General features: G+C 51.2%; 1 protein-coding gene across 2 annotated transcripts in view; it reads right to left on the bottom strand.

Annotated features, from left to right (window-relative positions):
* NKAIN1 (sodium/potassium transporting ATPase interacting 1) overlaps nucleotides 1–16311 on the bottom strand; it is a 42236-nt gene extending 25925 nt beyond the window's left edge. The window contains exon 1 of one of the 2 annotated variants that reach the window (XM_087446405.1): nucleotides 15892–16311. In XM_087446405.1, coding sequence (XP_087302531.1) covers nucleotides 15892–15945 — 54 coding nt within the window. In that variant the 5' untranslated portion in view covers nucleotides 15946–16311. The remainder of the gene's footprint in view (nucleotides 1–15891) is intronic. The other variant, XM_087446406.1, reaches the window with a different exon arrangement.
* Nucleotides 16312–26619: the final 10308 nt, after the last annotated feature.

The raw sequence follows: 26619 nt of genomic DNA, 5'->3' as shown, positions 1-26619 counted from the left end.
GACCCAACAGGCTCCACTGCCTCCCTGGCCTGTGTCCTCATCTGTACAAAGGGTTGGAGGGATGTTCTCTGGGGACCCTCCTGGCTTCCACATTCCAGGATTCTCTGCCTAGGAGCTCTCCATTCAGCAAACAGTCATGACCATGTGCCTCATAGACACGCCGCCCTCCAAGAGCCTGATCATGATTCCTATTAGCTGTGATGACAGGGCTACCACTTCCTAACCATTGACTAAGCGCCAGGAGCCAAGCTGAGTGCTTGTCACAGATTCTCGCACCGAATTTGCTCAGTAGCCCTAGGAGGCAGGTGCCATTATCTCTACTTTACAGATGCTGAGCAACTCGCCTGCGCTCACACTCCTAGGGAGCAGCAGAAACAGGATGTCACCATCACCTGTGCAGCTGGGAGGTGCGAGTTGATCATGTCCGTCAAGCATCTGGCCACAGCAGACCTTGATAAACTGCGGCCCCACACCCTATCCTGTCCCATCAGGCCCAGGGCGCCAGCCAGCCCAGCCTGTCACAGCCAACAACCACAACCATGGCTGAGTCCCAGGCTGGGCCCCAGACAGCCTCACTTCAGTGGAGGATCCCTGTGTCCCTGGTGGCCTGTCTTGGGAATGACAGCTAGTGGCAGCTTGGGGACAGCAGCCTGCTCAGATGGCTTATGGGGCTGCTGACCAGCAGACAGGCGGTGACAGGCTGGAGCAGCTGGCATCACCCGAGGCAGATTAGGAACCCGGGAGCCTCTGCCTGCACCCCACCCCCAAGTCTAGACCCTTCTCTGACATTTGGGGGCCTTCAGGACCAAAGCAAGAATACCAAGAAAGCACCATGTGTCTAAATATTTAAGTTACAAACCAAGCTAACAAACTCTTTTTTCTCTTTCTCCCCAAAGCCCCAGCACATAGTTGTATATCCTAGTTGTAGGCCCTTTTTTTAGTTCTTCTATGTGGGACGCTGCCTCAGCATGGCTGGATGAGCGGTGCATAGGTCTGCGCCCAGGATCCGAACCAGCAAACGCTGGGCCGCGGAAGCAGAGCACGCAAACCCAACCACTACACAACTGGGCTGGCCCTTTTTTTTTCTTCCCCAAGCTAACAAACTCTTAAATAAAATATGTTCTGTCTTCCTACCTGGACATACTAGTCTGGAAGGCCAGGCTGTAAATTTAAATTTCTGTGACTCCTTAGAGTTCTGAGCTAGAAGACAGTAGCATCTTCCAGCCCCAGCTAGCACTCCCACTTCTGGCTCCCTTCTGTGCAGGGGCCTCAGACACAGGTCTGGACACCCTCGGACACATCCACACCTGGCCCTCCCCGCCAGCAGCCAGGCTTTGTCTGTCCCTGCAGCACACAGAGCTGCACAGGCTTCCTCCGGAGAAGCCCTGGCAGATCCTGAAAGTGAGCTTGGGGCTGACTGGACGGGGGACTCTGGGGTCTGTTGTGAGCACGAGGATAAATCCTCACTGAGGACACGTTCCCAAGGGAGAGTCTCAGGCCACATAGGTCCCTGGACTCGGGGGAAGCCCAGTGGGATGGAGTGAGCTTGGGATTTAGCATCAGGAAATCCAGACAAACTTCAGCTCTGCCATGTGTGCGCTGTGACTGTGGCCCAGTGAATTCCCCTCTCGGGTCCCATTTGCTCAGCTGTAAAACAGGGACAACGGTTTCTGCCTGGTAGGGGTGTCATGAGGAGTAAATGCAACAAGGTCTGTGAAAGGGTTCATGCCTTGCTTGCAGACTGCTCAACTCCACACTGACCACCATCTCTAAGAAGTTCTCTATGTAACATCCGGATCCTTCACCATCTTCTCCTGCAGAGCAGTGGCCACAGCCCAACACAATCACCGATAGCACCTGAGCCCACACGGGCAGGGACTTTGCCTCCTACACCACTGAATCCCCAGCACCTAGCACAGTGCCTGGCACAGAGTAAGCACCAATGAATACTTGATTGGCTGAGTAAACTAAGCTCTGTGATTATTCACCTGGGCTGTCCGTCTGCTCATGGGGTTCACGCAAGCATCACACATCACTGAGGGCCTCTGAGGGCCAGGCTGTGAGCTCCAGACGGCTCAGGCACCTCTCTGAGCCTCTGGCAGCTCACGGTCTAGGGAGAGAGATTCGATGTGGAAATAGGAACAGATTCCAACAGTGCGATGCCTGCTGTAATGGAGGCAGTGGAAGCAAGGTGTTGCCAGAGCCTGGAGGAAGATGGGTGCAGGAATACAGACGCGCCAAAGAGGAAATGATGGGTTACCAAGCCTTAAGGAGATAAAGAGGGGAAGGGACTTCCAGAGGCAGGAACAGCAAACGCAAAGGCACTGAGGTGTGAGGTGCAGCTGGTGTGCTTACACCAACACGGCCCGCACTCAGCGACATGGAAGCAGTGAGTGCCAGGGTTGGCAGGCAGCCCAGCGTCCCACGGGCTAGACCAGTGATTCTCAGTGTGCGGTTCCGACCAGCAGCAGCAGCAGCACCTTGTAACTTGAAATGCAAATTCTCAGGCTCCATCTCAGATTTATTAAATCAGAAACTCAGGGCAAGGTCCAGAAATCTGTATTATTAACAACCCCCCCCCACCCCGCCCGGCAATTCTGATGCACGCTAAAGATTGACTTCCTTCTGAAGGCAATGAGGAGGCATGGACAGGTTGTAAATGACAGACAGCAGAATCAGACTGCACTTGATTACAAGTACTGGGCTGGTAAAAGGCCCCTATCTGAAAGTTGGCCCCACGTGGACCCTCACCTCCAGCTGGCCAGAGCTGCTGTGGGCGGCAGAACAATCTACCTTCACATGTGAGGGAAGGGGCCTCTGGGAAGTCAGAGACCTGCTGGGCACAGGGCCTGTTGCCAGGGTGACCACCTGTCCCTAGGAGAAAGGGGGCAGCACCCTACAGAGGGCCAGTGAAGAGGAGCTGGTTATCATGGCAACCTCCCCTCAGGTGGGACAGGGTAAGGGAAGAAGGAAGCCTGGTTGTCCCAGGTACCCACCCCCACTCCCATGAGGGAGCACACTGACCCCACAGCCCTCTGTCCCTCCTCTGACCGCCCATCATCCCCTCTGTCCATTTGGGCCCCAGGTGGCAGCTCCCTCCCCTCCCCATCATGAAGCCCCACCCTCCTGCCACAGCCTAAGGGCTGTTGGGCTGTCTCCTTGGTTACAGCCTGGGCTCCTGTATCCATGGTGACCCTCTCTCAAGAGGCCCGAGACCCTCGCCCGCCAGGCCTTCACTTTCCTCTGCCAAGGCTGGTTCTGGGGGCGGTGACCGAGCTCAGTGGCAGGGCTCTGCCACTCTCTTCACTGGCCCATGGTGAAAAAGAGGAACAAGAGGGTTCAATGTATTACCTTCCACCAGGAGACGGACACGGAAGGGCGCATCAAACAGCTTTTCAAGCCCAACTTGAGGCTCGGGAGGGAGCAAACCACACCTTCAATCCTGGCAGAGCACAAAGCACCAGGGTTCCAGAATCGGAAAGGCCTGGGTTTGAGTCCCGCACCAGCGCTATGTTATCTCGGGCAGGCTGTGTCACCTCCCGAGCCTCAGTTTCCTCACCTGTACATCGGAGATACTAGTGTCTACCTCCTGGGGTTCCTGCGAGATGAAGTGAGGAAACGAACCTTAAGTGAGCACAGAGCCTGGCACCTCCCTGCGTCTTGTCTCCCTGTTCCTCAGGGAGGAGGGAGGAGAGCCCACTCCTGGGTGACCTCTCTCTGCTGGTGGGACACCTGGTGGGGAAGCGCAGTGGCTCTGGGGTCAGAAACACTCCACAAACATCGACTGCTGGTACTGTTATTATTACTATTAATCACCTGCCAGTGAATGGAGTCCGGCCTGGTACATTGCTTCCTCCGGGTAATTTACATTTCCTATTGCCGTTGTAGTCTTCATTCACTACAATCTGATACAGGGATGTTCTGCAGAAAGCAGGAGCCGTGTTGTGCTTCTTAGTTTTCCTGTGGTGCCTGGCCCAGGCCCTGGTGGGGAGCACCCAAGCTCAGCATGGAAGGGACTTGGAAATCACCTCCTTTAACTTAGTACGCAAGGCAGACAGCTCTGCTCCCGAGCCTCACCAAGCACTTGAATGCCTCCAGGGACGAGGTCCTCTCTCCCCGCTGAAGGTGGACCGGTGCCCAGGACTCCAGGGAGGCTGAGCTCCACGGGGTGAGCGGGAGCTGAGCTGAACGGGCAGCGGCAGGAGTCGGGGCCATAGGGAACTCCCGGGGCTACCCCCTCGCCCTAGCAGCCCCCCTTCCCCTCCCGCTGAGAGTTGATAATAGAAGTGGTTCTCATTATGTGCTAATTGCTTTCTTCCAGGCAGTTTCTCTGGAGCCAAGGAGTTCAGAGTTCATGAATACATGAAGAGGGAGGAAGCGAGAAGGGATGTTTATTGATCCACAAATCTCTACGTGCCAGTGTCTGCCCCAATGCTCGGGCATGCAGCTGTGTGCCGTTGTGAAGACATACATACAAACACACAACACACACACCACAGCCCCAAAACCTCTCTCTCCAAAGGACTGGTGGGGGGCAAAAGGAAGGTCACAAGTAGTGTCCTAAATTGGCTTTGGGTCCCTGTCCCAACTCTGCCACTGACTTGCATTGTGGTCTTGGAAATCCTGTTTTCCCGGCTGTATAGTGTGGGGGTGAAGGTAATATCTGACAGTGTCCTCTCAGAAAACCCAGACTTAGGATGTCAATGGGGGAAGCATCCAGCTAGACAGAACCCTGGGCTGTGCCAGCTGGGCCCTGTCGCCCTCAAATTGCCCTTTCATCCAGATGCCTCATTTCCTAAGAACTGGCCAAGCAGCCGGGGGCTCCAGGGATGTGGCAGGAGGAACACCCACATCTCCCTGCTGGCAGGACACCTAGTGGGGAAGCGCATGGGCTCTGGACTCAGCTGCCTGCTCTGCCACTCACTGGCTGTGAGGCCCTGGGCAAGGCACTTGAGTTTCTTGAGCCTCAGTTGCCTCATGTGTTAAATGAGAATGACAGGCTATGTTATGAAGGTTCACCCAGGGCATATAACGGCCTTAGCCAAGCGCCTGGCATATAGTAAGCATTTGGTAAGTGGTAGTTGTTATCGCTAATATTGTCAACAACCCTGCAAGGTATAGCCTGACATCTTCATTACAGATGAAGAAACTAAGGCACAGAGGGGTCAAGCAACTTGCACCAAATCACGCATTAAGTGGCAGGATTTGAATCCAGGCCCATCTGACCCCGAAGCCTCTGTGCCCCAGTCTTGCTTCTCCACTGTGTCTGATCCAGCTGGTCCACAAGAGCTGGCACATAGCAGGTGTCATAATAACCTGCTGAATAACAGAGAAATGTAGGGGAAAAAATGAGCATAAAAACAGGCTCTGTTTCCAGGGACCAAGGTGGGGGTGGGTTGATGGAGGAAGAACTAGACCAAGATTTCTTTCAGGTCAAAGCAAAGTGCTGGGTCTGAGGGACCTCAGGTCTCCCTGCCTCCTCAGCGGCTGGGGCCAGGCCAGGTGGGGATAAAGGGGAACCTTGGTATGTGCTTGTGGAAGGACATCTTATTACTCCCTCATGACTTCCACTAAGAAGCCCAAGTTTGGAATCCTGACTTTTTGGCACCAGCCAGTACCTGCTCTGTCACTGCCTTGCTGTGTGACTTTGGGCAAGTGACTTCAGCTCTGAGCTTCAGAGCCCTCATCTAGGGAACGGGATAACAACAGTCCACCTCTGGGGCTACCGCGAGGGTGACATGAGCCGGCACGTGTGAGGCCGTATGTCAGAGGTTAAGCGTGGGGACCAGGGTTTGTATCCCAGCTCTCCCACTGCCTGACGTCACCGCTCGCAGCCTCAGATTCTGCTACGGTAAGACAGGGATAATAACTGTGCCTGCCACACAGGGGTGGAGTGAGGGTAGATGAGCTACTGCAGGTGAAGCGGATACAACTGTAGGTGCAGCGTGTCGTAAGTGCTCAGTAAATCTTCTCTATTAGACTATACCACACGCAGAGACCCTGCAGCCCATTTCACATACGGGGAAACAGAGCCCCAGGAAGGGGCAGGGACTTGTCCAAGGTCACAGAGCCAATTGATGGCAGAGCCAGGTCTATGTGGGAGCCAGCTGGATGCAGGGCCCCCTGTCCAGACCTCGGCTTGAATGGATATTCACAAGACCTTTCACAGGACCTGGGCCACCCTGCTCAAGGCTTGAGGACTCTAGGGGGCTGAAGCTCCCCCACTCCTGTCCTCCCTGGTGGCTCCAAGGCTGGCTAGAACCAGCGGGGTGTGTCAGAGGGCAGGGAGGGCTGACCTGCCTTCCTGGCCCGCCTGGCCAGCCCCTCCACTCCAGGGCCGGCTGCAGAGGGCTCAGAAACAATCCAAGGGCCCAGGACCAGAACACCATTTGTCAGCCCTGCATCGTGGTGGCGGGCTCATCTCCATGGCAACAGTGCAGTGTGAAGGCATCCTGGCATCATTAGGGAGCGCGCTGAGTAGTATAAACAGAGGCTGCAGTAGATTACACGCCTATTATGAGCAGTCTCGGGATCTGAGCACTGGTAATTATGCCTAATTGTGCATTTAATTGTGTAATTGAAAACCCACATCTCTGGTTCAGGCTGGGGCTGCAAAACCTACCCCCTCCTCCAATAAAATGATGCTTAGGCACTGTCCCTACCCTGAAAATCCCAGGGCTGCCTCCCCTTCTAGGGCAAGGGGTAGCTGGAACAGCACAGGGGTAAAGCGCCTATAAACTCCCATTTCCTCCATTTCCTGTGCCAAGAGCTCAGCCGGACTCTGTGATTTGGGGTGCAGGGGGGGAAGCGTATGCCTTAAGCATACGTTTAAGGCAAAGGGACCCGGTAAGAGCAGAAAAATATTCAGTTTTCATTATTCATAATAGATACCATTTTGTACTATTGTCACTGTCCTCTCAGGACCTAGAATCAGAATCTGGTGGTTCCAAAGGACCTAGATCATCATCAGATCCATTACACATCCAAGTGGTCATCCAACCTACATATAAATTCATAATCACTGCCAGGGACAGGGAACTCATCATCTGATTGTCAGTCCACCACTGCAGAGCCTCTGTAGACTGCTTGAAAACCACTGATGGAGTTCAACACTCTCTCCCCTCCATCCCCTAGTTTCACAGACTGGAGAAAATAAGGCCCAGAGAAGGGCAGGGCCAGCTCAAAGTTGCACAGCAAGGAAGTACCAGAACCCTGGGTTTCTGACTTTCAGCTGAGAGCATATTTTGTACCCTAAGGCGACTCAGCACCTAGAACCGTGCCCGACACTTTGTGGGTGCTTCATAAATATTTGCTGAATGCAACTCTGGGTAGGGGTAGCTGGTGGCACGTCTTACTCTCTGACCCAACAGTCTTTCTGAAGTTCAGAAAGCTCACCTGCGGTGGCCCGGGGGTCAGTGATGGGTCAGAACCTCCTGCTCTGACTCTCTGTGGTCTGCAACTTGATTTTACAACTAAACATGCTATGTGGACATTTGGGATGGGGACAGTACAGACACTCATTCAAACAGACAGAGGAAAGAAGAGGTCACCTGAGTGCCTGACAACCGACACCCAGGTGTAAAGCCCTTGGCAGGCCATAGGAGGCAGGAGTCTCCTCTCCCCAGAACCTGATGCTCCCATCAGTCTCTGCTGCCTGCAGCAGGTGGGCTGACGTGGAGCAGCTCTGATCTCCACCTGGGAAAGGATGGAGCACACTGAGGACTCAGAGCTGGAGGGTCATGAGATGATGAGTCCAACCTTCTCCCTTTACAGCCAGGCACACAGAGGGCCAAACCTTCCTCTCTGATTCCCTCTGAGTGAGGGCCAGACTCTGTGCCAAGCTCTTCCTGCAGTATCTCAGGCACCCTCACATAGTCCCACGAGGGCGTGCTATTATTATTCCCACTTTACAGAAGAGAAGACTGAGGGACAGTAAGACCAAGGCCACACAGATTTAGCAGAACCTCTGCTCCAACTTGGGCCTTGTACTGGTTGTAAAGGGGACACGTCCCATTTCCTGGCCCGTAGTATTCAGATTCATAGAACCTGTGGCCTCATTTCTGGGGCATTCAAGACTGTGAACCCTTTGTGAGCTCCTGCTCTGCATATCTTATCTCAAAGGAGCCTCCAGACAACTCGCTGAGGCAGATGATTATTATCCTGATGTAGAGAAGTGCAGGTAGAAGCTCAGAGAGGTTAAGCGTCTTGCCCAAGGTCATCCACCTACAAAGAGGCAGAGATAGAACTGAAACTCCAGCCTGACTCCAAAGCCCAAGCTCTTCCTAGTCGACTTCCCTCCCTCTGGATTCCCAGCTGCTTGGAGAGGCAGGAGCCAGGAGGCCAGGGTTACCCACTGAAACCTACAAGCCCAGTAGCAGCTCTTCTGAAACCTCGGTGCTTGCTGGCAGAGCTTCCCGAGGCTCTCCCTCAGTCTCTGAATCCCCATCCCTTTCTCTCTCCAGGTCAAGCGGGGAGATCGAGGGCACTGGGACTGGGCTCCCCCAGACCAAAGCCAGCTCAACCCCCCATGGCCTGGAATTAGCTTTTAAAACCACATCTCTGGTCTCAGCCAGCTCTCCCATCACCCACTCCTCCCTGACCTAGAGGAGAGAAGAGACTTCAGTGATCAGAGCGGACCATCGCCGCTTGGTCCAGATTTGACAGTTGTTCTCAAATCCTTTCCCCTTGATCACTCATCTGAGGCTGAGACTGTATCTTCTGTTTCCTTGGTAACAAGTCACTTAATTCTTCTGAGCCTCAGTATGCCCATTGGTAAATGGATATAAAAACCATACCTATCTCACAGAGTTGTTATGAGGGCTGATGAGTCCAACACAGGTCAATTTCTTTCCTGGGCAACTTTTTCTCAACCTGCGTCATAGTTCCTTTAAACTCAACACAGGTCTTGGGGTGAGTAGAAATGTGGATGGGGGATGGGAGCATTTGAACAAGCACCTCAGAAGATCTTGCATCTAGTAACAACCCCTGATGGCTGAGGAAGATTTAGATTTTCCATCTGCTTCCATATCCGGCACCCTCACAGTCCTACAGGGGGAGCAGTGGGGCAGGGGCAAGGTAGAAGCTATGGAGTCCTAGATCTCGGTTTGAATCCTCCTTCTGTCCCTACTATTTATGTGGCCATGGATAAGCCAGATGGTGACAAGGGACAAGCATATACAGTGCTTAGCACAGTGCCTGGCTCATAGCAGACACCAAAAAAAGGAAGTCGGTATTATTATTTCCCACCCAACCATACATTTTCCATATAAAGAAATTAACACTTAAAGAGTTTATGAGCATGACTCTGATCACTAAAATCTCTAATCCAGGTGGAGATGGGGCCTGAGGTGACTTGTTCAAGCCTCAAGGCAAATTACAGCTAGCCACAGGGAACATTTCCCTGGGCCAAGCACCGGCTCACGGAATCCCCCAAACTGCCATAGGGTAGTTGTTCTGTTCTGTTCAACAGTAGTCTGTTGTTCTGACTACTTTACAGGAGAGAGGCAGAGGCTCAGAGAGGGGAAGGGACTTTCTGGAAGTCACAAAGCAAGGCAGCAATGTCTGTCCGACCCCAGAGGTTCTGCTCCTAGTCCCTGTGCCAGATCTCAGAGCAGGTGCCATTTACCGGGTGCTTATCTCAAAATCACCCACCCACCCCTGCCAAGGAGCAGAACCAGAGCCAGCCCCTGGCCCCCTGGAGGCCCCCTTCTTCCCCCTTGCTCTGCTCACCTCACAAGGGTCTAAGGGCTGTTTGGCCGCAGTCTGTCCATCTGCAACAGGGAGTTGACCAGCCCAGCCCTTGCCCTGTCCAAAGGGGTATGAGGAACAAAAAGGGGCAGTGGTCACGACAATTTCATGCTTCTGGCTCGGAAGCCTGGCCCAAGGACCTGAAGCACCCAGAGCAGAACCAGACCCTCCCCAGGAAGCCACGAGCTTGCAGACGCAGCTGCTTCAGAGCGCAGGCCCCCGCAGGAGCCCATCTCCCTCCAGACTTCACCATCACTATTGCTAATAACGACATCAATCAGGTTGACCACGTTTCACACCATTACTCGCAGCTCAGCAGGAAGCTACATATTTCCCCCTCACCCACCACCTTCCAGAAGGCAAAGAGCTTTCCAGAGGGAAGAGAATGAAACCAATGTTTTTCTGAGTACTTACTATGTGCAGGGCACCTGGCTAAGCCCTTTTATACAAGTCTGCAAGGTGGGGATGACTCTTTCTCTTTGACAGAGGAAGAAACTGGGGCCCAGAGGAGCGAATGCATGCGTCCAAGGGTACACAGAGCTGGGACAAGAACCACGGCAGGGATGTATTAGGGAGCGCTCTCGGGCTCACACCCCAGACACCGTGCATGATCCCATTGAAGTAGGATCATTTTCACTTTCAGATGAGGAAACTGAGGCTCAGAGCAATGAACAGACCTGTCTGGGGTCATACATTGCTTAAACCGGAGCAGCAGAGTGGCACAGGGGGGAGGGGGTGGCTCTGTCCAGGCAGGAGAGTGCTTACATCCTGGTTCTGTCACTGACTAGCTTAGTGATAGCAGGCAAAGCTCATCCCCTCTCCGAGCCTCAATTTCCTCATCTGAAAAAGGGCATAACAGGGCCAGCCCGGTGGTCCAGTGGTTAAGTTCCCACGCTCAGGTGGTCCGGAGTTCTCAGGTTCGATCCCCAGCGCGGACCTACACACTGCTTATCAAGCCAAGCTGTGGCAGACGTCCCACGTATAAAGTAGAGGAAGATGGGCACGGACGTTAGCCCAGGGCTGATCTTTCTCAGCGAAAAGGAGGAGGATTGGCAACAGATGTTAGCTCAGGGCTAGTCTTCCTCAACAAAAAACAAAGCGGATAACAAAAACATCTATCCCATGGTGTGGAGTAACAATAATAAGGATAAAACAGTAAAACAGCTAATGTTTATCCATCTTTTAACATGTACTGGGCACTTTGCCAAGCATTTTACATATGGAAGCTCATTTGGTTAAATGAGGTAATGCACATGAAGTGCTTAGCACAGGACTCCAGAAACGGGAGTGATAATGATGATGATGAAGAAATTGATAATGCCCTAGGGTAAAGCCCCTCGGTTCATCCTCTTACAGGAAGAATAGAGTCGCCTGTGAGGTTTCAGGAAGGAGGTGGACCAAGAAAGAAGGGCAGGCTTTCGACAGGGGAAGGAAAAGGGAAACAAAAATTAGGGAGTGAATAGCATTAGTAACATCAAGATGATACACCAAGTAGAACCTGGAAAGCAAGGGATCCAAGATGTTCTATAGAATGGAACCAGATCGAGATGCACTGAAACCTCCAGGCCAGCCCAGACACCATCCCCGAGTCCCACGTGAGCAGAACTGGCAGGACCCAAGAGATGCAGGAGGATGGTTCTGCCCCCACCCCACCCCTCTTTTTTTTTTCCAGTGAAGAAGATTGGCTCTGAGCTAACATCTGTTGCCAATCTTCCTCTTTTTTTTTTTTTTTTTATTGAGGTTTTAATGGTTTTTAACATTGTGAAATTTTGGGTTGTGTATTTTTGTTTGTCCATCACCATATATATGTCTCCCTTCACCCCTTGTGCCCACCCCCCACCCCCACTGCCCCTGCCACAGTACAGTTTTCTCTGTCCATGTGTTGGTTTATATTCCACATATGAGTGAGATCATACAGTGTTCGTCTTTCTCTTTCTGGCTTATTTCACTTAACATAATACGTTCCAGGCCCATCCATGTTGTTGCAAATGGGACGATTTTGTCTTTTTTTATGGCTGAGTAGTATTCCATTGTATATATATACCACATTTTCTTTATCCAATCGTCAGTCGAGGGACACTTAGGTTGCTTCCACTTCTTGGCTATGGTGAATAATGCTGCAATGAACATAGGGGTGCATAAGCCTCTTTGGATTGTTGATTTCAGGTTCGTTGGATAGATTCCCAGTAATGAGATAGCTGGATCATAGGGTATTTCTATTTTTAAGTATTTGAGGATTCTCCATACCGTTTTCCATAGAGGCTGCACCAGTTTGCATTCCCACCAGCTGTGTATGAGGGTTCCTGTTTCTCCACATCCTCTCCAACACTTGTTGTTTTTTGTCTTGGTGATTATAGCCATTCTAACAGGCGTGAGGTGGTATCTTAGTGTTGTTTTGGCCAATCTTCCTCTTTTTGCTTGAGGAAGACTGTCTCTAAGATAACATCTGTGCCAATCTTCCTCTATTTTGTATGCGGGACGCCACCACAGCATGGCTTGATGAGCGGTGTGTAGGTCTGCACCTGGGATCCGAATCTGAGAATGCTGGGCCGCCAAAGCGGAACATGTGAACTTGACCACTATGCCACCAGGTTCTTGGTTCTTCCCATTTTACAGATGGGAAAACCAAGGCTTGCAGTGGGGAAAAGACTTGCCCAAGATCACAGGATGTCAGTGGCAGAGCTGGGCTTGATTCCAGGCCCCCTGCCTCTCAGCTCAGTGCCCAGCTGCCTGCTACTTCCCACAAAGGAAGAGTGCAGAGGGCACCTGGATATGTTTGGGCCACAATTCCAGAGAAGAGTCCCACGGTACACATTATTAAGATAATAACAATAAAAAGCTAGAGTTTATTAAATGCTCACACTGTGCCTGGCACAATGCTAAGTTCATTATATGCATTTAATCCTCACAACAACCCTAAGAATTGGGAACTGTTCATATTATCTCTATTTAACAGATGACAAAACTGTGGCTCAGAGAGGGTAAGCGACTCACCTAAGATCACACAGCTAGGAAGTGAGAGCCAGGACTCGAACCCAGGTCTACCCTGTCAAACTCCAGAGCCTTAACTACTCCTCTACCCTTGTCCACCTGAATGGTACAGCCCCCACCTGCTTCTCCCACCCTCCAGTACACCCTTACACCCTACTCCCTCACCCAAAGCAAGTCTAGCCCAACTACAGAAGAGTGGTTAGAAGTGGCCTGTTTTATTGTCATGATCAAACCCTAGTCAAAAAGGAAGAATGACACAGTTCCTCCTCTAAAGTTTTCAGCTGAGAAACATTTAACATCCTCTTCCTTCTCTGCCTCTTCCCACTGGATGAGAAAACTGAGGCTCCCTTCTCCTTGTGATGGTGTCAGGCTGGTGAATTCCAGCATCGGGGAGCACATTACAGGCCACAGGGTCTCCTCGGAGTTGGCAAGAGCTGAAGAGACCCACTCTGCCGTCAGCCCAGACAGAGCAACAGAGCCAAGAGAGTGATTTTCAAGTCCCTCCTCCTCCTGGGAGCACCTCCCCAGTTATCTCATGTGACTCTCACAAGCTGCCCAGAGCCTCTCAGTCTGGATGGAGGAGAATCAGAATCCCACCAGGTCGCGGCGAACTGCAGAGCCCCGAGCGCTGGTGAAACCCTCCAGGTGGAAGGGTGGGTTAGCTTAGCCAGGGAGAGCTATGGAGGCTGGTGAGCGGGAGGCTGGGAGACCACCTCCACCACCTTCATCGCTCTACGGAGCAGTAAGCACCTCCCAAGGGAGCCCCGACGTATCAGGGCCAGAACTACTTATTTTATAATTAAGAAGGCAACAGAGGATGCTGGTCAGCTGCCTGGCTTCAAAGGTTGACTCCTAACTGTAGAACTCTGAGCAAGTTACTTTATAGGGTCATGATGAGGAAAATGAGTTAATACATGGAAAAGTGCTTACAGGGGTACCTCGCACCTTGTAAGTGCTCCCCAAAGCTAACCACTGTTATTATCATCCACAGAGAATGACCAGGGGACAAGTGGTTAACAGTGCTTACCTGTGGGGTGTGGGATGGGCGTTGAGAAAAGGAAACTTACCTTTATCTTCTGCTCTGTTTGATTACTTATTGATTTATTCGTTTTTACAATACGTGTATGTTACTGCTCTAATAAAAAAGACTGAGTTTAAAATTTAAAAATTAGGGCCGGTCCCGTGGCTTAGCGGTTAAGTGCACGCGCTCCGCTACTGGTGGCCCGGGTTCGGATCCCGGGCGCGCACCGACACACCGCTTGTCCGGCCATGCTGAGGTCACGTCCCACATACAGCAACTAGAAGGATGTGCAACTATGACATACAACTGTCTACTGGGGCTTTGGGGGAAAAAAAGGAGGGAGACTGGCAATAGATGTTAGCTCAGGGCCGGTCTTCCTCAGCAAAAAGAGGAGGATTAACATGGATGTTAGCTCAGGGCTGATCTTCCTCAAAAAAAAAAAAAAATTAAAAAATTAACAAACAGAAAAAAAATCCTCTGAAAGTTTTAGCATTTCTTGGCATTTTATGTTCCTCAAAGTAGATAAAGAAGGGTGTTTCCAGTGTGAGCCAGGAGTTGCCAAGTAAGTGATTCATTCATTTATTTTACAAATATTAATGGAGTGCCAGGCACTGTTCCAGCTGCTGGGGATTTAGCAGGGAACAAAACAGATAATCTCTACCCTTCTGGAGTTTCCGTTCTACCTGATCTTAATTAATCCCCTCTGCAAACCTCAAGGATGAGCAATTCACAGAAAGGCAGACCAAGGAGGTCCAGTGAGGGGAAGTCACTTGCTCTGCATCCTGAAGCTGGGAACAGAGCTACAGTCTTCCAGCCCGAGCTGCTTCTAGCACTGCCCAAGAAGGCAGGTCTGTGGATGGCAAGTTTGGGGCTGCTGTCCCTAAGAGGAGAGAAGATGAATGAGGAGGCCTGCTCATCCAGACTCAAAGCTTCACTTTGCATGGTCCACACACCTGCGGTGGAGGAGGGCAATGAATGCAGGCAAGAGCAGAGACCCAGGTCATGGAGTGGGGCATCAGTGAGGCTCAGGCTCCCCCAACTCACACTCAGACCTGAGTTCTGCCCATGGAGGTCCCCATGCACCTCTGCCTGGGAGAGAAGCACAGTTTCAAACCCCCTAGTTGTTGGGCCTCAGCTCTAGGGTAAGCAGGAGACCCTGGTCTCTCCTTAACCACCCTCCCAAATTCACCTGCCAGGGCTTGACTTGAAGGGCAGAGCCCCTTCAGCCCCCACATTCACTCCACCGGCCTCCCTGAGACAAGAACCTGAATTCCCCTAAGCTTGGGTTAGGCGTGGTGTCCCCAGACGCTCCCATCCTCTCCAGGGCACCCAAGTACCCCCACCCGCAATGGTGTCAGCCCAGGCAGAGGAGCTGGTCTGCCCGTCCCCACCCCTGATGCTCTGGTGGAACTGATGATGGCCAGAGCCAAAGCAGGGAGTGTGGTCCAGCACCTGGTTGGTCAGGCTGGCCCAGGACCTGGCAGCTCCTTGTGACCCTCTCCAGGGAGGTAGCTCTCCATCCTCGGACTCTCCCAGTCAGGAGGGTGAAGGGAGGCAGAAACAGCACAAAGGAGCAGTGAACGGCTCTTGGAGCCTAAGATCCCAACACGCACAGAAGAACATGGACCAGAAATGGTCAGAGAGCTAGAGACATACCAAGGAGAAACCCGGAGAGAGATAGACACGGGAGCACAGACTGTGTGAGAAACACTCACAGGGGCGGAGACCCCTGCCAACGAGCGATCTAGAGGAAAACACACGGCAGGGACCTCAACGGACCCGCAGACCAGCCTCAGACACACCCCCAGACCCAGCGAGCCACGGTCCCAGAGCGCACCCTCCAACAGGAGGCCACTCGCACGGTGCGGGCTAGACGCGTGGAGCCCGACGCGCGGGGCGGCCCGGGGACTCGCGCACAGGACGCACTCAGGGACCGGGAGCGCTGGGCGAGAAGCGCACACAAAGAGACAGCCGGGCCAGCGGGAGCAGGCTCCACCCGTCCGCTCCGTGACTCCAGACCACCCCCAACCCGAGCCCTCGCACCAGACACACACACAGACACACAACCCCAGCCGCACGCCGCGGGACCCCGCCCCGCGCGCCGCACCCCGCCCCGGCCGCCGGGCGCTCACCAGCTGCAGGCAGCAGAAGGCGACCAGCGTGCAGCGCCCGCTGCACTTGCCCATGGCTCCCGGGCCGCACGGGCCGTCCGCCGCCGCGCCCCTCTAGCTCGGCGGCCGCCGCCTCCTCCGCGCCGCGAGGGCTCCGCGTCCTCCCCGCTGGGCGCCCCGGGCGGCGGGGACGGGCGCCTAGGGCCGGGCCCGCGAGCGCCGGGTCCTCAGGGCTGGGGCGGGCCGCCCGCGCTCCGAGTCCATGGTCGTCGGCCCGCGCGCTGGCTCTGCCGCGCCGCGCCTCCTTTGTCTGGCCCGCCGGCCGCCTGGCGCGCCTCCTGCCCCGGGGCGGCGGGCGGGGGCCGCGGAGCGGGGAGCGCAGCCACCGGGCGCGGCGCGGCGCAGCGCAGCACTGCCCAGCTGGGGCAGCCGCCCGGGCGCTCGGCGGCCGCGGCTTCCCGGCCCCACCACGTGGCTCCGCCGCCGCCGCCGCCACCGAGAGGGAGGGACGGAGGGAAGAGGAGGGGTGGGCGGGGCGGGCGCGGGAGCGGAGGGGAGGGGAGAAGGGGTAGGGAAGTGGAGAGTGGGGGCGAGGCAGCGAGTGAAGGGGGAAGAGTGCGGGCTTGGGGGCTGACAACGCCGGGTGAAACCCAGGCTTCACTGCTCACTCGCTGTGTGACCTTGGGCAAATCACGTCACCTTTCTGGGCCTCAGTTTTCTTAAAGTAGGAATAATAATATCTGCTTCAGTGTTGTCACGAAGATGAAATGCAGTTATGTGACTAAAGCACTAAGCCCTTGGCCTGGCCTCCTGAGGGTGCTAGAGCCCTCCTCTGTCCACTCTGTCGCTAGGGCCTCGGGGTTCCAACCTTGGCCCTCTGTTATCCACTCCCAGGTCTGCTCCTCCTCCCAGCCCCCCTCCTGAGTGCCTGGCCACATTTTCTTCCTCCTCTCTTTCCTTTTACTGGCATGTATTGAGCCCCAACTGCATACACACCCCTGGGCGCCTTGGGATCCAGAAATGAGCCCTTTAGCATTGTGCCAGAACCCTTGGAGCCTCCCAGTCCAGGGAACAGACGGGCTCCCAAGGGCATGCTGTGGAGGTGATGTGGCAGAGGTCGGCCCAGGGGTTGCAGCCAGTCCCTAACCCTGGCGGCAGCGGGAGGGAGTCAGAAAGGGCTGCCTTCTCCAAGCCACCCCCCCAAAACACTCAAACTCCCAAACACATCCCAAATCCATTTAATCATCCCTGCCCCACCCCTAACTTCCTATGTTCATTTTGGCGATTAACATCACTCCGGTGGGAATCCCTGGGTCATTCTCCAGGCTTCCCTATCCCATCTGACCTGTCATTACATTTTGTAAACGTACCTTTCAGCTCATACCTATGAAATACCTACTATGTGCCAGGCTCTCCGTTGGTAACAAGAGGATGAACCAGACACAGTCTGCCTTCACTGAGAGAACAGTCTAGTGAGGGGCTGTCATTAAAACAAGAAAACATACAAATAAATACATAATGACAAATTCTGATGAGTGCCTTAAAGGATAACAAAGAGTAAAAGAGAGAATAAGGGTACATAATTTAGGTTTGGAGACCAGGAAAGGCCTCCTTGAGGAACTGACATTGATACCAAGAGGACAATAAGAGGGAAGGGGAGGAGAGGCAGAGGAGTGGAGAAGAGTGTTCTGGTAGAAGGAACAGAATGTTTCTTATTCTTTCCCTTGCTTTCCGCTCTCACTAACCCTCTTGGCTCAGAAAGCAGTATGATATAGATTAAGACCCATGGTTTGGACCCAGACAGTCTGGGTTCCAGTCCGAGCACTGCCACTTGTACTCGGCTGCCATAGGAAGCAGTCAAGTACATTACTATCTTCTCCTAGGCTTGAGGCTTCTTGTGAAAAAATTAAGAATTTCAAGCTGACGACACAGCAGAGCATTAAACCAAGCACAGGGAGGGCCCTGCACAACAGCAGAGGTTGCATGCCCCTACAGCCAGCTGTGTCTTCTCCCCCAACTACTGAGATGGTCTCTTCTCTGGTCTCCCTCATCCACCCCTTCCTCAGCATGCCACCTGGTATTTTAAAAACACGCAGGATATTCCTAGTTGATTTCATAGAGTTGATACTACATGTGCTGAGGTTTCCCCTTGGAATAATAAGCTGAGATAACAGTGGGAGCTTTTCTCAGCCGTGCTTGGTGAGTGACAGCTGTGTCCAACCAGCATCCATGACTAGACAGGCTTCCAGGAGTCTGTGAAGTCCCTGAAATAATATGCAAAGCTTCATGTGAGCAGATGGGCCGTTTTCTGGGGAGAGGGTCCACAGCTTTCATCAGATTCTCCAGAGTCCATTTCCCACCAAAGAATAAGGACCAGCAGCACAAAGACTCGGCCCAGATGTAACAGTTCTCTCTAACAGATCCTCTTTGGGGCCTCTTGTAGATAGAGCCCCTGCCAGTTCCCTCTGTGATGCTAACAATGCAATTCAATAATAATAACAATAATAGCTACCATTTATTGAATGCTTACTCTGAGCCAGGCACTTGACATACATTTCATTTAACCCTTATAATAACAGTGGATTCCACTGGGGCTGTGACTAGCCCTTGCTGGGCTCTTGGCTGTTTCACATCATGCCTATCCCAAGGCCTGGCTGACTCACTCTTAAGTCTGTCCTCTGGGACCAGGGATGGCCTGTTTGACCTTGGCAGAACTAGCTTCTGCCCCTGAGTCATTTCACTTGGTCCAAATCTTACCCTAATGAGTCCACGCACACACCATGCCATCTCTCACTTCCATGGTTTGACATGTTCTGTCTAGAATGCATCTCCAAATTCTTAGCCTGGAAAACTCCTATTCAAATTTCAAATCCCAGCTCACCTCTCATTTCCTCCTGGAGGCTTTCCTTCCCGCTTGCGACCTGGGGGAGGTGCCCCTCCTTTGGGCTCACGTGTGGTCTGCACTACCTCCATGATAGCTTTTACTGGGATTTGCTGTACGTGTCTGATTTTGTTTGTTTCCGCCCATAGACTGTGAGCTCTCTGAGGACAGTGACTGTGTCATAGATTATCTCTATAGTGCACAGGGCTTGGACCATGTCAGGAGTCAGCAAATAGGAGGTGAATGATCTTCCTGGCCTTGGGTCCCAGCATACCGTGTGCCCTCTTTACCACCTGGAAGTCCAGCATTCTAAGGGGAAGCAGTCTAATTGTAGGAACAGATAGAAACATCTTTGGCACGAAGTTGGGGGGTTAGGTGCTGGGGATAACATGAGGAGGGGCTTCTAGTAGTCAACATGAAGGATGACTAAGCCTTGGACTAAGGAAAGACTGTGGGGAAAATGAAGCAGGATTTAGAAATAAAGGACAGAGATGATTCAGAACATACCCACGCTTCCGGAGTGAGGAGGCAGAATCCTGGTCAGCCCTAGAGAGAGGCACAGTAGGAGCTGCTGAAATGATATTTATAGGGTGTTAAGAAGTTCTTCCCTTGCCCTAAACCAAGGCTAGTCACAGAGTCTGAATCTTCCACCACAGTCCCTCTGTGGGTGAAAACATTGAAGCTTCTGAGAAAGTTCACTCATAAGATAGCCGAAATATTAAACCTGTTATTTTCTCCTTCTTCCACGTTAGAGGACTGAACATGCTCACTAATTATTTAGTGAGCCAATTTCTGACACCAACCAATTCTCCAACACCAGCTGGTTGCCCAACAATTCAATTCAATTCTGACACTCACTACCTGGAGTCAGCGCAGACCCACAGCTTGAGGTTCAGTCCCACAAGACTGCCTCCACTTCAGACGCCAGTTCCAAGTCTCTGGCCCCCTGACTTCTGACCAACCAGCTATAAATTGGGGTTCCCACAAACTCCTCCTCAGTTTTGATAATTTGCTTGTGAACAGCTCAGAAAACTCAGGAAGATACTTTACTCACCTTTACTGGTTTATTATGAAGGATACAAACGAGCAGCCGGGTGAAGAGGTACACAGGGCAAGGTCTGGAAGGGTCCTGGGCACTTCTGTCCCTGTGGAGGTTGAGGAGGGCCATCCCACCACCAGGTCCACCAACCCAGAAGCTGCTCTGGATCTCATCATTCAAGAGTTTTTATAGGGGCCAGCCCCATGGCGCAGCAGTTAAATGTGTGCGCTTGGCTTTGGCGGCCTGGGGTTCGCAGGTTCGGATCCCAGGTGCGCGCCAACGCACCGCTTGTCAAGCCATGCTGTGGCAGCGTCCCATATAAAGTAGAGGAAGATGGGTATGGATGTTAGCCCTGGGTCAGTCTTCCTCAGCAAAAAGAGGAGGATTGGCAGACGTTAGCTCAGGGCCAATCTTTCTCACACACACACACACAAAAGAGTTTTTATAGAGCTCAATCTCCAGCCCCAGCCTTCCAGAAGGTCAGCAGGAGGGGCTGGAAGTTTCCACTCTCTAATCACTTGGTCTTTCTCATGACAGCCCCATCCTGAGTCTGTCTAGGGGTCTCCTCCTAAATCATCTCATTAGAATAAACTCAGGTGTGATCAAAAGGGACTCATGAATAACAAAAACATTCCTATCTCTGAGGACATTCCCAGAGTTTTAGCAGCTCTGTGCTAGGAATGGGGACAAAGACCAAATACGTTTTGGTATTACATGTATTAACACCTCTTAAGCATTCTGTGCCAGGCACTGTTCTGAGCAATTTCTAGGCCTTAACTGATTAAACCTCAGAGCAACTCTCTGAGGTAGGTACTATTATCAAGGTCTCCATTTTCTAGCTGAGGAAACTGAGGCTCAGAGAGGCTAGATCACTTGGCCAGGGTCATACAACAAGGAAGTGGCAGAAGCAGGATTTGAATCCAGGTGAACTACTTCACCTATACCACTCCTATTCCATTCCTTAAGGTTTTCAAACTTTTTTTTTTTAGCAGCAGACCTTTTGCTTCAGAAGAAATTATACATTTCTGAAACAGAGAAAGGTAGAACTGCTTTAGTTGGTGGGGAAAGAAGACTGGCACCTGCCCTCTCAGTCTGCCCGCCCCTCCTGTGAAGGCCTCCAGTTAGCACCTCAATCCAAGGTCTCTCAGCAACAAAGTGGAAAAACCACTGGCCTAGATGATCTCAAGGTGCCTTTTTTTTTTGCTGAGGAAGATTCGCCCTGAGCTAACATCTGTGCTAGTCCTCCTCTATTTTGTACGTGAGCCACCGCCGCAGCATAGCCACTGGCGAGTAGTGTAGGTCCACGCCCAGGAGCTGAACCTGGGCCGCTAGAGCAGAGTGCGCCCTAACTTAACCACTAGGCCACAGGGCAGGCCCCAAGGTGCCTTTTTTGAAGAGGGGAGAGATAAAGAAAGGGAGAACCTGAAGGGCAGAGAGGTAGAGTGAGTTCTGTAAAGTCACACAGCATGTTAAGGGCAAAGCCGGATCTCAGGACCTGTGGGTCAGTTCCACTACTGTGCCAGGCACTGAGCTAGGAGCTCTGGAACCAGAGATGAATAGGATAGGTGCCCCTGCGAATCCCTGAGATAAAGGTCTAGGGATTAGCACGCTGGTCAACAGTGTGACATTGTCCACTGCTTATTTCCTTAAACCCAGCAGCTTCACCCACTTGCCTTTCATCTCTAGCCCAATGGCATCTGAGTGTTTGACGCTGGGGCTTGTGGGAGAGGCGGAACACACAACCAGTCATAGTTATCTATCTAAATCAATACATGGAATGGCTAAGCTTCTATGAGGTACAGAAACAGAGGGGTGGAAAGAACGGTTAACTCTGCTCGGGATTAGGCAGTGATGGAAAACTTCAAGAGAAAAGATGATGCCTGGTTGAAATACAGGTTGCCGACAGAACAAGAAGTGCAGACACAGAAGTGTCTAACAACAAGGTGCATTTCAGGAATGATGACCCCTTCTCTTCAACTTCTGCACATAGTTTTTACTTTCTATTGCCTCCTTACTGCCACCACCCCTCTCCAACCAACTTCCTTCAAATCTTCTCAGTTTCAGAGCAAATCTTAAAAGGAAAAAAAAAAAAATCTCTGATAAGAAGGAATGGCTGAGAAAAAAGGGAGAGGATAGAACAGGGTGTATAAGAATGGGCAGGGTGGGGTCAGGAAACGCTGAACAGCTTTGATGGCGGTAAAGCTTGTAGGAAGTTTACTCTCCTTGTCTGGGGCTGTGGGGTCCAGAATCCGTAACACAGAATCTGCTGACAGCCAAGACAAATCCCCCTTTCCACTAGCCCTTGGTGGCCACATGGGCTTTCAGTTCAAGTCTGCCCTCAGGCCAGCTGAGCTGGGGACATTGAGGGATGGCAAGAGGCCCTCTCCAGTCGGCCCCACACTTCTGGGGGCCTTTATTACACTGCACTGGGCTTGTCCAAGGGCCAACTGGGGACAGGAGACAGATGGGGCCAGCTCAGGCCTGGCCCCTCCAGCAGGTCCCAAATGCCCTGATAGGATTCTCAACCCTCTGCTGCCTCCCCACCCCTTATCATTCTCCATAAGCCCTCACCCAGGCGTCCTTTCACAGCAAACAATTCATTGAATCCTAAAATTGCCCTCTTAGAGTCTGAGGAAAACAGCATCTAAAATCATAGAACAGTGGAGCTGGAGGCCCTCTAATCCAGTGGCTCCCGATGTTAGGGTACAAACCACCTGCATCTGAATCATGGCCCCACACCAGCCCAGCTCAAGCAAAATCTCTGGGGGTGGGACCTGGTTATGGGTGTTTTTAAATATACTCCCCAGGGATTCTGATGAGCAGCTCTAACCCTCTAAATCAATACAACACAGGCATTCCTGTCAAATGGTCACCCAACTTCTGCTTGCACACCTCCAGAGAGGAGGAACTTTCTACCATGCTATGTACGGACAGCTCTGGTTCAGCTGCTTTCTTTGTTGAGTATAAATCTGCCTTCACATAATCCACTTTGTCTTGGCTCTGCACTTCGAGGCCTCCCAGAATAAGAGGTTTTTCTTTCCCAAGGCAGCCTTTTGATGTTTGAAGACAGTGAACTCATCTATCTTCCCTGGTCCCTACAACTGCTCCCCACAGTGATCTTCTGAGAGGGTACCCAGAACCAAAAGCATCCTCAGCTGTGGTTGACTTCCTGTGCAGAGTTCCCAGAAACCTCTGCGGGCTCCCTTTCCATAGGACAAAGCCCAGAGCTGCCAACCAGGCTTTCAAGACCCTTTGCAATCTGGCACCGACACCTTCCAAGGTTCCTACTCATCTGTCACTCCCTGAACATGCTGTTACCACCACGTGCTGTGTATCATTTTTGAACACACCAGGAGATTTGGTGATCTCTGCTGTTGTCCATGTTTATTTCCACCACCTAGACTGTACTTACCTCCCCTCCCAGCTTCCTCTCTTCTCTCCAATTTCTAATTCTCCTTTAAGTGTCATTTCCTCAGTAAAACTTTCTCTAACTCCTCCTCAGGCACTGCCTCCTAGTTTGTAGGTATGCCTTTGATAGTATGCATTAGATTGTATTTGAGTTGCTTATTTATATGTTTCTAAAAAAAGTACATAAGAAGACACAAAACAGATAAATGTGGTACGTCTTCCTGGAGCATCAGTTATACTCAGTGCTCAGTCATTTAAGACTTTATTAATGAAAAACAGGCACAGCTATATCATGAAGCAGCACACAAAAGCACATACATTTAAATAGCCAATTTCACTGGGAAAAAATGTAGGTGAACTGTTCTAGATTAAGAGACACCAGAGAGATAGAATAGCCAAATGTATGAAACTTGATTGATTCCAGATTGAAAAAATAGCTATAAAAGATGTTTTTGATACTGGGGAAATTTTAATATGATCATTAGATGGTATTATGGAATTGCTGTTAATTTTCTTAGGTTTGGTAATGGTATTGTGGTTATGAAAGAGAATGGTCTTAGGAGATACTTGCTGGAGTATTTAGGAATATTTAGGAGTAAAGAATTGCTTGCATCTTACTTTCAATAGTCATTCAATAGTCATTAAAAGCTATATATATGTGTGTATGTGTGACAGAGAGATAAGAGAATACTGAATTATTGAATCTAGGTTGAGTGTATATAGATATTCACTATATTAATCTTTTAATTTTTATGTCTGAAACTTTTCAAAATGAAAAGTTGGGGGGAAATCACACATTTTACAGATTCAAGGTAAGATTTCAACGTTATTAATTTCAGGAGTCCCTCCTGCTGCCCCAGTTTGTTCTCCTCTGCCATTAAGGACACCTATGGGAAAAGTTTGAGAAGCCCTGATTTTTGTTTTTCTCTCCGCCATTCTGCCCTGTGAGCCTCCAAAGAGGCCGTGACTCAGCCATTTCTGTGTTCTCAGAGCCCACCACAGGGCCTGCCACAGAGGGGTGTTGAACAAATGCTTCCAGAATGAGCAAAACCACTAACTTAATATGCACGTGACCTTGGGAAAACTATTTCTCCTCTCAGTTTCCCCTTTTATAAAATGAGGTTGGACTAGACCTAAGTATCTGTAAGGCCCTTTCCAGCGCTAGCACCTTTGGATGCCATATTTGGGGCTTTGAAGGAAGGAAAGTGGTCTTTTTTCTACACAAAGCCCCATAGTCACCAGGCAGAGATGACCACAGTGGGTCACCCTCTGCTCTCTTACCAAGCTCCTAAGTTTTAGCTCAGCCATGGGCTTTGGGAGACGTTCTTAAATTCACACAGACCACATGTCAGAGCACTGGCTTCCTTGAGAGCCAAGGGGTGGCAGGGGAAGTCAATTTGGCTTTATGCTGCCCTCCTGGCTATAGTTATAGCCGCAGCTAACACTAGTGTCCTCAACCTTGATTGCACACTGCAATCACCTAATGAAGCTGTAAAAAATACTGATGATCACTCCAGAGATTCTGATTTAATTGGTCTGGGGTATAATCTAAGCATCTGGATTTTTAAAGGCTCCCCAGGTAATTCTAACGTGCATTCAAGGTTAAAAGCCACTAAGGCCTCCATTGTGGTGATGGGGTAAGAGCTCCAGCTGGGTTTACATCCTGCCTTTGCCGTTTACTAGCTGTTTGATCTTGGGTGTTACTTCTCTTCGAACCTGTTGCCACATATGTGACAATCAAGTGAGATAATGCACGTATAGCACTAAGCCAAAAAGTACAGCTCAAGAGTTAAGAACAACTATTAATGAGGAAACAGGAGAAGCCTGCGTGGCTTTCCTAGGAAAGATGAAAACTTTCTGAGCCTGGAGAGCAGTGGTTCTTAAACTTGCTTCAGAATCACCTGGAGGATTTGTTAAAACAGATTGCTGAACACCTCCTTCCCCCAAAGTTTCTGATTCAGTAGGTGTCAGGTGGGGCTCTAGATTCTGCATTGCTAACCAGTTCTCAGGTAATGCTGCTGCTGCTGTTCCAGAGACCACACTTTGAGAATCACTGCTCCAGAGCAGGGTTTCTCAACAGCATCACTAATGACATTTTGGAGCACCTAATTCTTTGAGCACCTCTGGCCTCCACCCACTAGATGTGCATAGTATCCCCCCAGCTGTGACAATCAAAAATGTCTCCAGACTTTGCCAAATGTCCCTGGGGTGGCAAAATTGCCCAAAGATGAGAACTACTGCTAGAGAATCTAAGTTAAAGAAGAATCTAAGAGTCTAGGTGGGTTGCAGAGGCAAGTGAGGAAAAGAAGTTGAAGCCTAGAACAAAGGAGGAGAATTTGGTATAGCTTGATACAAACAGGGTGGGTGCCCACCCGGGGCTTTTTCAGAGAAGGATCATTATAGGTCTGGGGTGCAGAGACAGTTGACCAGAGGGCAGGCTGAGAGCTCACTCAGACTGGGCTTCCTTTGGTCCCACAGGAACAGGGGCTGACTTTTAAGTCTGGCCCTTCCCTTTGTCTTGAGACAGCAGCTGTCAAGCCTAACATCTCTGGGAAGGAGCAATCCCAGTCTAACCCAAATGGCCTGACAGCCTTTCCCTCAGGCTCAACTGCTTGCAGACCCAAATTCCTCAGAGCTCTTTCTCTCTTACCTCAGTTTTCCATCCACGCACCTTGAGATATGAACAAGCAGCAGACTCTAGGTCCATAACTGAGAACAAATAACTATAGTTTTGCTGTGAAGAAGCAACTCCAACAAGAGCCCTGACCTGTCCAAACCCATCTCCCTGACAATTCAGCCCACAAAACTCAACCACCCAGTCAAAGAGAGACTCGGCTCTTTATGTGCCAACAGTATTAAGTGCTAGAGACTGTGGAAGTCATAAAGGGAAATTAACCGAACACCAGAGTTGCCATTACTCATTCGGGAGCAATCTCTCTCTCCCAAAGTGAGGATACAATTTGTACCCTCTGGGGATATTTTATACTGAAATCTTTATTCCCCGGGCTAGGGCCTCTATTCCCTTCAAATTCTAAGTGGTGCTGCTATTTCCTGCTAATGGCTTCTACCTTTTGAAGAAGGCACTTGGGAGGACTGAAGAGGCTGAGGTTAGAGGAAAGCCCTCGTAGTCACCAGGACCTTGGTTCTTCCCAATTACTGCCAACTTCTCAAGGGACTGGTAGGCTTTTAAAAGTGCAGTGCCAAGGTTCAAGCCTTGTTTTACCCCAGGCCAAGAAAGATGAGGGTGCGTGGAAGGGACTGGACTAATTCTGAGGTATGTGGACCTGGTGTTTAAAAGGAATTGGGGATTAACCTGTGATAGTGCTGGAGGTGTGAAGAGCAGCTTGCATGCCATCTTTGGCCAAATCGCTCCTGGTTAAAGGCATAACCATAAACATAATTACTGCTCAGGCAGGAAATC

The sequence above is a fragment of the Ceratotherium simum genome, chromosome 22 (genome assembly GCF_057802395.1).
Source record: "Ceratotherium simum simum isolate JZ-2026a chromosome 22, ASM5780239v1, whole genome shotgun sequence".
NCBI lineage: Eukaryota > Metazoa > Chordata > Mammalia > Perissodactyla > Rhinocerotidae > Ceratotherium > Ceratotherium simum.
This window is presented reverse-complemented; position numbering and strand designations above follow the sequence as displayed.